General features: G+C 36.8%; 2 protein-coding genes and 1 non-coding gene across 6 annotated transcripts in view; 2 read left to right on the forward strand and 1 right to left on the reverse strand.

Annotated features, from left to right (window-relative positions):
- LOC127423419 (metastasis-associated protein MTA3-like) overlaps positions 1-7,588 on the forward strand; it is a 48,869-nt gene extending 41,281 nt beyond the window's left edge. For 2 of the 4 annotated variants that reach the window (XM_051667699.1, XM_051667700.1), the window contains exons 19-20: positions 621-640; positions 6,281-6,410. In XM_051667699.1, the coding sequence (XP_051523659.1) occupies positions 621-627 (7 nt within the window). In that variant the 3' untranslated portion in view covers positions 628-640; positions 6,281-6,410. Of the gene's footprint in view, positions 1-620; positions 641-6,280 lie in introns of all 4 variants that reach the window. The other 2 variants (XM_051667696.1, XM_051667697.1) reach the window with 1 other exon arrangement.
- Positions 7,589-8,264: 676 nt separating this feature from the next.
- On the reverse strand, positions 8,265-9,796 carry hcar1-4 (hydroxycarboxylic acid receptor 1-4). Its single transcript, XM_051667713.1, has 2 exons — positions 9,672-9,796; positions 8,265-9,470 (listed from the first exon to the last, which is right to left on the reverse strand). Exon 2 carries the CDS (start codon positions 9,442-9,444, stop codon positions 8,509-8,511), a length of 936 nt encoding a protein of 311 aa, XP_051523673.1. The 5' UTR covers positions 9,445-9,470; positions 9,672-9,796; the 3' UTR covers positions 8,265-8,508.
- A 3,096-nt stretch (positions 9,797-12,892) lies between these two features.
- trnai-uau (transfer RNA isoleucine (anticodon UAU)) lies at positions 12,893-12,986 on the forward strand. The gene is made up of 2 exons: positions 12,893-12,930; positions 12,951-12,986. It is a non-coding gene; the product is annotated as a tRNA-Ile (tRNA).
- The last annotated feature ends 1,528 nt before the right edge of the window (positions 12,987-14,514 follow it).

Here is a 14,514-nt window from a genome sequence, read left to right on the forward strand (position 1 = left end):
TTTCTAATTAAATATCCTTTTTCACTTTACAGAAATAATAGGGGTGCAAACAGCGTTTCATGTTGACTTTAATCTAGAGACTCCACAGGTAACTTTACAATATAACACAAAAACCTGCACAAATACACAGATCCTTTGTGGATATGCTTTTGAAAATGTCCCTCTAACATAAAGTTGAGGCAGAGTTACTTCTATGAACTGGTCTAAAATGCCCCTCCTCCACAGTCGTCTTCATTTCTCAGTAATATGGAGAAAACATTAACTTGTTATCCACTGTTAATTCTCAATCCACAGAAATGAAATATAAAAGGATTAAGAGCTATATATTTAACCAAATATGTAAGGCTGCATGAATTTTCCACATGCACAATGCTAATGACTGACATCCCAGTTTGCACTGATATAGTCGAAAGTACAGACTGGATGTGAAATGTGTTGACGGTTCTAGTGATATTCAAATTAAGCTAAAAAAAAAAAAAAAGGTTTTTAATTCATTTACAAATTACACATTATGGGGAAATTGGACACATTTTTGATTTGCCCCATTGTATCATGGATCACATTGTTTTTATGACTATACTTTTTAGTGACTGTTTGCTTGTCTCATTTTGTTGCTGCAGCTGTTAGACACCTACTCATGGTAAGATCGCATGCACCGTACACAAAGGCTAAACCACATTACCTGTGGAGTCTTGCTAAATGTATGACATATATGACCAAAAGAATCCCAGGGTTAACCAATACACTATGAATATGATATGAAGTGTCACCCTAGTGGCTTTTGACATGTCAACCTGCAAGGGGAATTTTAATGCTCAATGTAGGATAATAGTCATAATGGTTCCCCACAGCAGCAGAAGATTTAGTATTAATATATTTGGTATTAAGAAAAAGCAAGTCTAAGTAGTTGTGAGCTGGAGCTCAGAGGAAACGTAAGAAAATGTTTCTCCATTACAGTCACATCCATATGAACCATGACTTACACAGCTCCCTCTGGTCTCCAGGACTAGAGCAGATGCAAGGCTAAATTTAGAGCCCCTACTCTGAAAGATTAGCTTTTAACTAGGCAGGAGACCCAGAAACAAATGGGATCTGGTCTGTGGCTCAAGTTTTTTTTGTTTTTTTTACCAGTTTACACAGTCATCACAGACAGTCAGGTCCTTCTAGCTGAAATTGCATTACATTCAGATGTAGAACTGAAGCTTTCAGGAAACTGTACAGGAAGATAGTTATAAAATCAGAAAGCGGGTTTTGTTGTGCAGGAATACATTTATTACACAGTGCAATCTTTGAATATTTCTCACTCAGTCACTCTAGTATTTATAGTGTTAAAAGTTTGTGGTCAAATCCATCAATCCATTCAACATAATCACAGTTATTTTCAGGCTCTGTGATGGTTTAATTAAAATTACTGAATATGTGTACTTGTGTTAATGTAGTGTGATTTATAAAGTAAGCAGAGGTGCTATAAATGCAAGCACACATACACAGAACATTAAAGAATGTAAGCATACATACGTTGTTCGAGACCCAGATCATGGTTCTTTCATTAGGGCCGATCTAATCTTAGGGCTGTCCCCTGTGGATGCCTGTCTGCCTCATTAATTTAGCATGAACTTAAAACCTAGGCAATTCTTTCATTACTCTCATTGTTACAGTTGTGCTCAAAAGTTTGCATACCCTTGGAGAATTGGTAATATATGTACCATTTTTAATGAAAACATGAGTGAACAGGAAAAACACATTTCTTTTATTTCTTATGGGCTTCATATTCAACTGTAGGTTATAACAGAATGGCACAATCAAAAAAACAAAACATGGCAACAAAGAAAAAAAATGAAATGACCCCTGTTCAAAAGTCTGCATACCCTTAGTTCTTAATACAGTGTATTGCCCCCTTTAGCATCAATGACAGCATGCACTCTTTTGTAATAGTTGTCTATGAGGCCCCAAATTCTTGCAGGTGGTATAGCTGCCCATTCGTCTTGGCAAAATGCCTCCAGGTCATGCAAAGTCTTTGGTCGTCTTGCAGGAACCGCACGTTTGAGATCTCCTCAGAGTAGCTCGATGATATTAAGGTCAGGAGACTGTGATGGCCACTCCAGAACCTTCACCTTTTTCTGCTGTAACCACTGGAGGGTCAACTTGGCCTTGTGCTTAGGGTCATTGTCGTGCTGGAAAGTCCAAGAGTGTCCCATGCGCAGCTTTCGTGCAGAAGAATGCAAATTGTCTGCCAGTATTTTCTGATAACATGCTGCATTCATCTTGCCATCAATTTTCACAAGATTCCCCATGTCTTTAGAGCTCACACCCCCGCCAAAACATCAGTGAGCCACCACCATGCTTCACAGTGGGGATGGTATTCTTTTCACTATAGGCCTTGTTGACCCCTCTCCTAACATAGCGCTTATGGTTGTGACCATAAAGCTCTATTTTGGTTTTGTCACTCCAAATTACAGTGTGCCAAAAGCTGTGAGGCGTGTCAAGGTGCTTTTTTGTGGCATTGGCGCAGTAAAGGCTTCTTTCTGGCAACTCGACCATGCAGCTAATTTTTGTTCAAATATCATCGTATTGTGCTCCTTGAAACAACCACACTGTCTTTTTCCAGAGCAGCCTGTATCTCTCCTGAGGTTACCTGTGGGTTTTTCTTTGTATCCCGAACAATTCTTCTGGCAGTTGTGGCTGAAATCTTTCTTGGTCTACCTGACCTTGGCTTGGTATCAAGAGATCCCTGAATTTTCCACTTCTTAATAAGTGATTGAACAGTACTGACTGGCATTTCCAAGGCTTTGGATATCTTTTTATATCCTTTTCCAACTTTATAAAGTTCCATTACCTTGTTACGCTGGTCTTTTGACAGTTCTTTTCTACTCCCCATGGCTCAGTATCTAGCCTGCTCAGTGCATCCACGTGAGAGCTAACAAACTCATTGACTATTTATACACAGACACTAATTGCAATTTAAAAAGCCACAGGTGTGGGAAATTAAAATTTAATTGCCATTTAAACCTGTGTATGTCACCTTGTGTGTCTGTAACAAGGCCAAACATTCAAGGGTATGTAAACTTTTGATCAGGGCCATTTGGGTGATTTCTGTTATCATTATGATTTACAAAAGGAGCCAAACAACTATGTGATAATAAATGGCTTCCTATGATCACTATCCTTAAATAAAAGACAGTTTTTTTGCATGATCAGTCATATTATGCAAACTTTTGAGCACAACTGTATATATTTATAAAATTATATATGTGTATATATATATATATATATATATATATATATATATATATATATATATATATATATATTAGAGCTGTCAGAATTAACGCGTTAATGCATGCGATTAATTTAAAAAGTTTAATTCGTTAATTTTTCTTAATCGCGATTAACACATTTAGCATTAATAAAGCATAAACCAGCATAAACACTAGTTGGAAGGGTGGAACCTTTGCGATGTGTCCGCCCGTAGTCATTACACTGAGCAAAAAGCCCAGATGTGACTTATGATATAAATCAAGTCTTTTTTAGCCTTAGTAAGGTGCATTTTAATTACCACAGAAGCACGTCAAGCCTTAACAATCACCAAAACGCAGAATGAGACGTTTTTGTCTGCAAGCGCTTTTCATGTGGAATTCAAAGCGATGCTTGACGCTGAAGCTCTGATGCGAATCATGAATGTGGCTTCATGATTGCTGTAGAAAAGTGGATAGCCACAGTCTACCGTCATATTAATATTGTGGAGGATGAGAGTTTAAGAGATTTAATGCCCACTGCAATGAAAACGCAACCTATGTGGGGACTAGTTCTTTCAATTAGTCAAACTCCCAATTAGACTTTGGGAAACATTTAAAGGGGTCATGAAGTGAGGAATCAAATTTTCCTTGATCTTTTGACAAGAGGTCATTGTACTATAAAAAAAATATTCTATGTTTCAGAACTGAAAACTTCTTCCTTAATAGAAAAAGAGCATTTATTTAAACCAGGCTGCAAAAGCGGCTCGTTTGGAATTCTTGGAACTTGTGACGTCACAAGGACCAAATACATTGCTTATGCAATGCCTATTTTTCCGTCATTGCACCCTTAGCCCTGCCCACTGGTTCTCAGTCAGTCACACAGGTGAAGAAAAGAGAGATTGGGCCTGTCATGTGAGATTCATCTTAAGTGGACTTACACAGGACACCTTCATGTGCCTGTCTGGATTTAAATGTTTTTCTACAGAAACATGCACAGACAGACATTTTTGACCGCTTGATACATATCTCGGGATGCTTTTAAAAGACGCAGTGTCAAGTTACAACTCTGAAGAGGAGAAGCTTTCTGTCATTCAGCTGCTGCCCTGCTGTTTTGAGCACAAATGCGTCATGCACGCTTTCTTTAGCACATCTGCGCTATTTTTAGTAGTTCAAGCTTTGCAAAGGAACTGTTTATTGACAGACGGGGCAGTTAAAAACACTTGGATATGATCGCAAATAATGTGAGTACATGGTTTCTTTCATGAATATTTCATATGTGATCATGACTGACGTGCTGACACCCTGTTTACACCGGGCGCATCCGTTGACGCGATGCGAAGGCTTGAGGCTGTCTTCACCGGGCAAGTCGACATTAACTTTCTAAACCCTTTATTTGTGTTGTTGGCAGTAGTAGCGCCAGTGCAAAATGGAATGGGACATCTGTTTACTGTCGGCGCAACGTGACGTGCCGCAACTAACGCTTCTATGGTAGACAGAATCATTGATTATAATGGGTTCTATTGCTTTGGATGCGACGCTACTCTCGCATCTGGTGTAGACAGAGTGTGAGTGTTAACTGTTGTGCTTGGGATTAACAGTTTAATATATTCGGATGCAATGTTTTGGATGTGCGTTATGTATAAACCCTGACATTTCGTTTATAATGTTTTGGTGCTTTTTCAGTTTCTTCCTATTGAGTTTCAAAAATGGCTCTATTTGAGGGACTGGACAATGTTATCCAATCAGAACAGTGGGCGTTTATGTTGAAGTTTTAAGAAGGCGCTTATGCCAAAACCGAGCATTTCAGACAGAGGGCCAGAAACAGGGTACAAAATTATTATATATTACTAAATTATGACTATTTAAATACAAACAAACTTTACTAACATTATCAGTGGACCTCAGGGAAGATAATGGAACTATTAAAAAGGACATTTCATGACCCCTTTAATGTTAATTGAATTGGTGCTATTTTAGAGCATTACTATCTTTGTAATTTCATACTGTGGAAAGCTTTGTTTGTAAAATTTTAATAAAGCATTATATTGTTACACATTACTTTGTTTTCCTTCCTAAGATAGAAATAAATGAATTTCGACAGGAAAAAAGTATATATAGTATCAAATTTAAGCACTTTCAAAATCTGTGATTCATTGCGATTAACTACATAAAATTATGCTATTAATCGTGATTAAAAATGTTAATCGACTGACAGCACTAATATATATATACAGTATGTAGCCTAGATTTTACATTCATATTATATTTCACACAAAAAAGCAATTATAAAGACATGTTGACTTTACCTTTCTTTGTTAAACAAAGAAAAAAAAATATCAATGTTTCCACCATTTGTAAGTGCATATATAGAGAGTTATTCTATAAATGTAGAGTTTGTTAGGCTATTTCACATATAGCAGACTTTTTTAATGCAAAGCCACTCTAGCCCAGATCCACCAGAATTTTCTTTTACAAAAATGTACACCCCAACTTTGTTCAGGGTGAGAGTTCAGGGTTTTCACAGAAGAGGAAACTGAGGTTAGGTCTTCTAAATTATTAGGTTTAGAAACACACAGTCATAACCTGTTAAACATACAAAGCACAATAAAGAAGTTAGTTCTGCTTGGGGTGTGTGTTTCCTGTCACACTATCTTGGTAATATCCTGAATGTGCACAGCTAGTTGCACAACATGGGTTTCAGTGATAATTTCATGTACTTTCTAATTCATTGTCATGATTATTATAATAGTTATTTCCTTAATATAATAATCTGTATGACACTGAACATGTTCAACATGGCAAAAACACAACTGCCAAAAAAACAAAACTGTCTTGAATTGTTTTGAATTAGGCCCTATACATAATGAGAAGGTCTTTATTCTACAAAAGTGTTAGTAAAGTACAAATACCCACTGTGATCACAAATAATTCTAAGAAAGTACAGAAAGTGTCATTACATTTATATTGCAATCTGTCTTGGGATGTTTTTAAAGATGGCGCTCTAAATGACCATTTATCATAGTTTATCCTTTTGTTTCTCTCAGGAAAGCCAGGAGGCTGCTCTCCCGTTCACAGTTAAGAAGAGCATGTAGACAACCATGTGAGCAGATCAGCCTGCGCAGGGTCCCTCAGGGGCCAACGCAGATACCTGTACTGGCACCCCCTCACCCCAGTTTACGAATGCGAGGCCCAATTGTGATCCATGACTGACTCAAGTCTGCATTGTTCCCACAGCCTATTCTGTCAGTTTGTCATTTGCTGCCAAATTCTGCACTGCACAGGCTGCTAAATACCTTCTAATTCCTCTTATTCTAGTCCTTGTACTTCTGATTCCTCTTCTGGACAAAAGGCTTCAAGGCACACAATAATAAAGCATTTAGCTAATAAACCCCAACTAAAATCATACATGTATATTCAACACCCTCTTGGAATGCAGACTTTTTAAGTACTTTATACTCTTAAAGGGATAGTTCACCCAAAAATTAAAATTCTGTCATCATGTACTTCCAAACCTGTATGACTTTCATCGTATGCAAAAAAGATGCAATGAAATTGAATGGTAACTGCGGCTAACATTCTACTTAAAAACACCTTTTGTGTTCTATGGAAGAAAGAAAGTTATACAGGTTTGTAACAACATGAGGGTGAGTACATGATGACAGAATTTCCACTTGGGGTGGACGATCCCTAAGTACAAGTTTAATTTGAACACTTATAACATCAACTCTGAGCAATGCAAGTCTTTGATAATAATTCTAAGGATGTAGGGACTAAACAGGGTTCAACAAGTGGCCATGCCATGTACAGATAAATTCTATCTGATGCTGTCCACTCTCAACTGACTCTTTTGAGAATTATTAGTGTTCTCTTTGTAATTTCAGTTAGCTCTGCATTGAAGGAATTTCTTTATTTCTCTATATCTTCTGTGTGTATCATGACAAGTGCAAGTTTGTGAGCTGTTTTTCTATTGTATTCAAGCAAGGACTGGACATCATTGTCAGACAGTGTAGGTTGTAAGCTACTAGTTATTCCTCAGTTCTAACAATGCGTTTAACTGAGAGCATGTTCAATAGATTCTTTTAACCGAAGATGTTGTGTTACTGGCTATAATGATTCCTGGAAGCCATACCAGTGTTTGCAACTGCTGCAGATCATGTCCCTTGGACATTAAAGGGATAGTTCACCCAAAAATGAAAATTCTCTCATCATTTACTGACCCACATGCCATCCCAGATGTGTATGACTTACTTTCTTCTGCTGAACACAAATGAAGATATCTCAAATCTGTAGGTCCATACAATGCACGTGAATGGTGACCAGACATTTGAAGCTCCAAAAATCACATAAAGGCAACATAAAAGTAATCCATACGACTCCAGTGGTTAAATCTATATCTTCAGAAGCCATATGATAAGTGTGGGTGAGAAACAGATCAATATTTAAGTCCTTTTTTACTATAAATCTTCATTTTCACTTTCAAAATGTGAACGAATGTGAAAATGGAGAATTTTTAGTAAAAAAGGACTTAAATGTTAATCTGTTTCTCACCCACACCTACCATATAATTTCAGAAGACATGGATTTACTTTTATGCTGCCTTTATGTGGTTTTTGGAGCTTCAAAGTTTGAGTCATCATTCACTTGCATTGTATGGACTTACAGTGCTCAGATATCTTCATTTTTGTTCTGCAGGATAAAGAAAGTCTGGCATGGCATGAGGGTTTTTACGAAAATTACTGGCAAGTAATTTGAGGAAAATCAAAAAAGAAATAGGAAAAGCTCATTTTAGCACTTGTCTTTCTCTTTACTGTAATTTAAATGAGAAATTCTCCTTTGACCTGACAAAAAGTCGACATAGTTAAAATTTGGCATGAGGGATTATTCACTATCCAGGCTGTTTATGTAGCATGTTACTGTGATAAGCTACTTTTGATTTCTATGCCTCATACATTTATGTTGTATTTCATTGTATGTTGTACGGTTAAGGAAATATGCTAAATAAAAAAAGCACAGTACAGATTGCAAGTCTGTGTGCTAATACTGTATAAAATAAGTTTATTGTATGTTTTCTGTAAATGAATGCAGAACATACTAATACAGTTACAGTATATAAAAGCATGTACAATGTATAAGCAAAACTGTCACAATTTAAGTCAACCTTAGTACATAATACAACAATAACTATCATTATTCTTGTGGTATTGAGGGAAGGAATGACAACTGTTATTTTCGTTATGGTCAATAAGTGTAAGGAACCACTTAATCCGGTAGATCAAGATTTTCTGTTCGTTTTTACACTCATCTGGAACTTTGTCAATCCCAAAGAATTGGATTTTCCTTTCAGAGTGTCTCGGAACCAAGCATTAGTGTGGCAGTAGATGACTGGATCTAGTACACTGTTCATATAGGTTAATGCTAAAGAGGCATTAAGACTTACCAGTAAGTGTGCAGAGCAGGGAAACCCTTGGAGGAAGATACTAACAATGACAGTAGGTAGAAAACAAAGAACAAACATGATCACAAGCAACAGAAGCAATCGCACTGCCCGTTTCACCCTACGGTGTGGCTTAAGCGAGCGTCCATTGACATGCAAGGAAACACGCACGAAACAGAAGAGCACCAATATGAAAGCTATCAAGACTTCTATCAGCTGAACTACATTGTATACCCTCATTTCTAACGATGGCCATGTCCATGAGAGAAAACTTTGACATATGAGCTTTGAAGAGTTTTTATGTGATTGGAGAACCACGTTCAGGGCAGGTGGAAGGCGAAGGAGTAAAACTCCCACCCAAACTGCACTAACCATCATTATTGCTTGTCTCACACTCATTCGAGTGATAGCATGCTGTGGGTAAAGGATCCTGAAGAAGCGGTCCACTGCTAAAATCAACACGAACACCACGCTTGCTGAGAAGTTCACTGATATGATGTAGAGGATGAAGCGACAAGAAGATTCACCAAATATCCAATCTTCACCTCGAAAGAGATAGTCTATGCGAAAAGGAAGCCCAATGAGCAGTAGGAAGTCAGCTACTACCAGACATAAGAGGTATATGTTGCAGGCTTTCCATGGTGACTTGAAGAATAAAATCCAGAGAGCAAAGACATTTCCAGACAACCCTAAAATAAACTCCAAAATAAGAATGGGCTTCAGAATGGAAGAAACAAGGTTCTGAGGTCCCATGCAAGAGGTGATGTTACTCATGATGAGGACTGGTGCTACCTCACTACCTAAACGAGACATATGTGGAGAGAATACTGATATACAAAGCAGTTAACACATATCAGCGCGACACATTTATCATTTATTATACAATTTGTAATTATAGGTCTACTTCGAGTTATTCTGCTCAAAACAAAGATGAACTCCAATTATTGTTGACACACATACACAGTATATAAAATCGTTGATTAAATGCTTTTCAGACTTACCGAACGAACAGGGCCAGAGTTACTGTTACTGGATGGAAGATGGAGAACAATATTGCAATAAGTTGTTGAGTAATGACAGGACGGTTCTCTGTAGGGTGGTGTAATGGGCGTGTCGAAACGAGGGAGCGTGTCAAAAGCTATTCCGATTGGCCGAGAGCGCTGTCAGTTACACAAACAGGTGGGCAGTAAGAAAGTGCGTCATGTGATCAGGAAGTAACAAATCTTACCACAACGAGGTCTGAGTATTACTTTGAAAATATAACTTATTTTGGACACGTTAATACCAAAAATGTTAACCGCAGGAACGAGTAACATTTTTTGTTTGTGTAGAAATCCAAACAATTGTGCAGTATTTATAGCGGCAATCCGTTCACAAAGAAAAGTAAATATTCTGCACTCCTTAATTTTCTATGCCAGTGTATATGGAGTCATTTTGCATCAAAGAAACCATTTTTACAATCCATTTGTCATTTTAAAATCCATGTCTGTCGGCTAGACATATATTGTGTTAGTGTCTTCTTTTCCCCTATGAATTTATACTCTGCCTGTTATTTAGCTTTTTGCTAGATCATCATGTGTTAGATCATCTGCTTTCTGTCTGTTCCTGCTACTTGTTCAGGGAGTTTTGGATGTTCCTTGTGTGTCTCTAAATTAAGGCTTTTTTCATCTGGTTTTCTGCCTCCCTGCCTGTTGCGACCAATGCTACTTTATGTTTTTCTTGCCCTGATTTAATGAATTTGCCATCTGATTGGACTTTCACTATGAATTCAGTTCTGTTCTCCCTGCTCTACCCATGAATGGCTGGGCAGTGAAAGCCTAGAAAAGAAGCATACAATGAAATTATTACTTCAAATGAAAGTAAAATTGGTCTTGACTGAAACAACCATCGATTAAAACCATTGTATCCCTTAAAATTTCCAATGTCACTCAAAGCCAATTAATTAGCAACAACTTATTCAGTTATTTACTGAAATAAAATTAAAAACACTGCAAATTGACTTGCCTGTCACATTCTTTAAAGAAGATCCCATATTAATTTAAAATAGTCTTACAGAAGGAATAAAAATATAGAATAATAGCAATAAACTTTTTTGGTGGAAAATTTGTTATGAATTTGTTATAAATTTTGTTAATGGAAATGTAGTGACTATACCTACGTTTAGAAAACAATTTATGACAGCATTAACATAACAACTTGGGGATCATTATAAAAGAGTTTTTGAAAAAATAAATACCACAGATGTCCTACTTATTTGTAACTGGGAATTATCACAGTAATATTATTGTCATGTTTTAATGTGTTTTAAACATTTTACACCATGTATATTAGTCCTGTCTCTTCATTGGTCTATGTTTATGAGTCTTGTTATCAGTTCTGTTTCATCATTGGTTCTTGTTTCATTGCCTTGTTATCATGTTCATTAGTTTAGTCTCATCATTGGTTGTCTCTGTCATGTGGTTACACATATTCATGTATTTAAGCCCTCATGTTTGCTATTGTCTTTTATCAAGTATTGCTTTGGTATAATGTTGTCAAGTCAAGTCATTTATGTTTGTTTTGTTTTGGATTTCACATTGTTAATAAATACTGCACTTGGGTTCACTCATCATCGTCTGTTCCTGTCTCAACATTACAATTACTTTTGTATCAGGTCTTATCTCACTTCATATCAAATGAAATATCTGATGAAACATCCAGTTGGAGAAATACTCATACAAACACAGTTTCCTTGCATTAAGTTTGCAGTTGAAACTTCAACTGGATTTTGCTTTGAAAATTGAGAAGACTCCGATTACAAAAAGCTGGTGGATGATTTGTGTTGTATTGTAGAAAACAACTGCAGCTGAATATCACAAACATAAAAAAGCTGGTGGTGGACTTTGAAGGAACCACTGAGTCTGACTATCATTGAGGCACAGGATGCAACAGTACATCAGAACAGATGACTAAATATATGTAAGGGAAATTATCAGAAAGGACAGCTATACCAGACTTGATATACATTTACTGAAGTCAGATGTTAAGCATCCTCTCCACAACAGCGATTTTATGAGCACTGTGCTCTAGGAAGCAATAGTGGAGATCTCTCTTGCCATCAGCAATCAGACTTTATTATGCCATCTCTCCTTTTAGGCCTATATAACAGGAAGCAGATACAGTATTAACAGAAATGTATAGAATTGTTTCTAAAATAATTGATTTCTGTATTCATATAATAGAACATACTGTAATAATCTCACCTGTTGTAAATCCGTATATCCTCTGAAAAGTTACTACAACATTTAAACTGAGAAAATATAATTTTGGTGAATTTTAGTGATTTTTTTTCTGAAGTAATTGATTACTGTACTCATGTAATTGATCATACTGTAATAATCTCACTTGTAATAAATTCATCTATCCTCTAGGAAGTTACTACACCCTTTAGAATGTTAAAATATAATTTTGATGAATTTTAGTGAATATTTTTCTAAAATAATTGATTACTGTACTCATATAATTGATCATACTGTAATAATCTCACCTGTAGTAAGTTCATCTATCCTCTGGGAAGTTATTAAAACATTCTGAATGTGAACATGTATTTTACTGTTGCACGTCAATTGAATGAATGAGTGGACATCTCCTATGTTTTAGCGTAGTGGGTGGAGTTTTCAGACGGTCCCTTACATCTGCTAGGCAGCCAAAGCGCATCGGAGCATTTCAGGCATATTTTTGCAGCCACACCAAGCGTTGACTGTTCCGAATCCAGTTTGTATGCCCATATAGTATAGTTGTACTCCCTTTAAACCAAGTGTGCTAATGACATCTTTGTAAGATTGTCGACTGAAGGGAGCGCGGGTAAGATAAACCGAATATCTAACGAATGTCGAAAGTCTAACTTTACCGCGGTAGATTACCTGCCACCGATAGCAAGTGTTTCCAATCGTACAAAAGATCTTCACGGTTCAGTTCAAGCTTGTACAACGTTCAACACCCCGCAGTACACTCCAGTCGAATAATTTGTTACTATTGTCATTTAGACCAGTTTTTTTAATTTTTTTTACTTTTCTATGCTAAGGACTCCCAAGTATGATGATATTCTTCTGAGGGACCCCCTTCCAAAAAAATAAAGACAGCTTTATATTTTCATATATAAAGACCTAATTTTAGGGTTAAAAACGATGCTTGTCATTAGGATAAAATGACTTGACTGGTTGGTTTAGTGTAAATTTCCGAGGCTCCAGTGGCGCAATCGGTTAGCGCGCGGTACTTATACAGCAGTACAAAGCAGAGCAATGCCGAGGTTGTGAGTTCGAGCCTCACCTGGAGCAGAGTTTTGAATGATCATTATAAATGATGTGTCTGAGTGGTAAACATCCCAAAGATGAGTGAATTTCGTGGTCGCTTCACAAAACAGTGAAATGCATGGCCTATTGATCTAGAGTTCCTCGTCTCACAGTGCTACGTAATGTAGTTGTAATGTTGTTAATCGTTTAATGTCTGAACAGGAAGAGCTTTGTGTGTGAACAAGACGGCATTGTGGATACAGCGAAACTGTTTATTTACACGTACCATGACGTCCAGAATGCTCTAGAGGGCAGCATCTCCTCAGTAAAGCAGCACAGTCAGCTCTCACTTTTTTCACACTCTTGAAACATTCGCCACGTGTTGACATAGCAGCTCAGTTGAACCTTACTTACACTGTTGCAACATCCTCTCTTGAGGTGTGTGTGTGTGAGATGAAATGTGTTGAGGAAGGCTCATTCTAAATATACAGTTGAGAAATGTGCAGTTTATTATTTTTTATTTTTTACAGATGTGCTGGCAGTATTTTTTCTTCATGTGGAAAGGCTTCATGCTTTTGCACTCAGTTGATTAAAGTTAAAGCAAGTTCGGGCATTTGATTGTCATGTCTATAAAAGTGATTATACAACAGTTAGTTCCGGTCCTCTAATTTGATTGGACAACTGACGTTCCATGAATGCTGATTGTTCATATAACTGAACTGGGACACTGGTTTCACTGTGTGTATCATTACGCTTATCTATATGTTCATGGCGTTTCGGATCAGAGATCTGACTGGAACAAGGCTCTGGTTTTTGAAAGATGGACCATCAGTGCTTCCTATTGCTTCAGGATCCTTCCGTTTCTCTCACCAGTGAGTGCATGATATGGAAAACCCAAGGAGTGGAACCTGAGCAAGGTGGAGTAAAAAAAGATTTAAAATAATGATAAGTAAGTAACTTGGTATCAACTTCTTGTTTATAGCCTCCTGAGACCCGAGCGTGACTGCTGTGTGCATTTTCCATTTTCTTTTTTTTATTAGTAACTTGTAGCACCTAATAAACATGCAATAATAATAATAATAATAATAATAATAATAATAATAATAATAATAAATAAAATAGCAAATAGCTTTCCTAAAAATGTATGTCCACATATGTGGACAGCGGGACAAGGTTGTGTAATTTTAAATAATACCAAGCTACAGATAGTCAGATTAATTTTTTATCAAATTGTTTAATATGTTTCCAGGAGTGTTGGTTATTCATGTTTTTGAGACGTTACAGACATGACATCAGAAATTAGCATAATCAATTCTGATTAAAGTAATTGCCAGCATCATTCAGTCACTACAAACCATATTAAAATAAAATTATACATTATAAATTCTGAATCTATGTACTATTCCCATGTCTGCCAAACATATTGAGTGGTCCAAACATCATCTGCAAGCTGAAACTGAACTTTTGGTCATATTTTAGTAGTGAATGCACTTAGCTGCATAGAAAGCTACAGGATGCTCCCTTGCTCCCTATTTAGTGAATGACTCCACCTCCAGTGTGCTGTCTGTCTGCA

This window comes from Myxocyprinus asiaticus, chromosome 32 (assembly GCF_019703515.2).
Source record: "Myxocyprinus asiaticus isolate MX2 ecotype Aquarium Trade chromosome 32, UBuf_Myxa_2, whole genome shotgun sequence".
In the NCBI taxonomy this organism is placed as follows: domain Eukaryota; kingdom Metazoa; phylum Chordata; class Actinopteri; order Cypriniformes; family Catostomidae; genus Myxocyprinus; species Myxocyprinus asiaticus.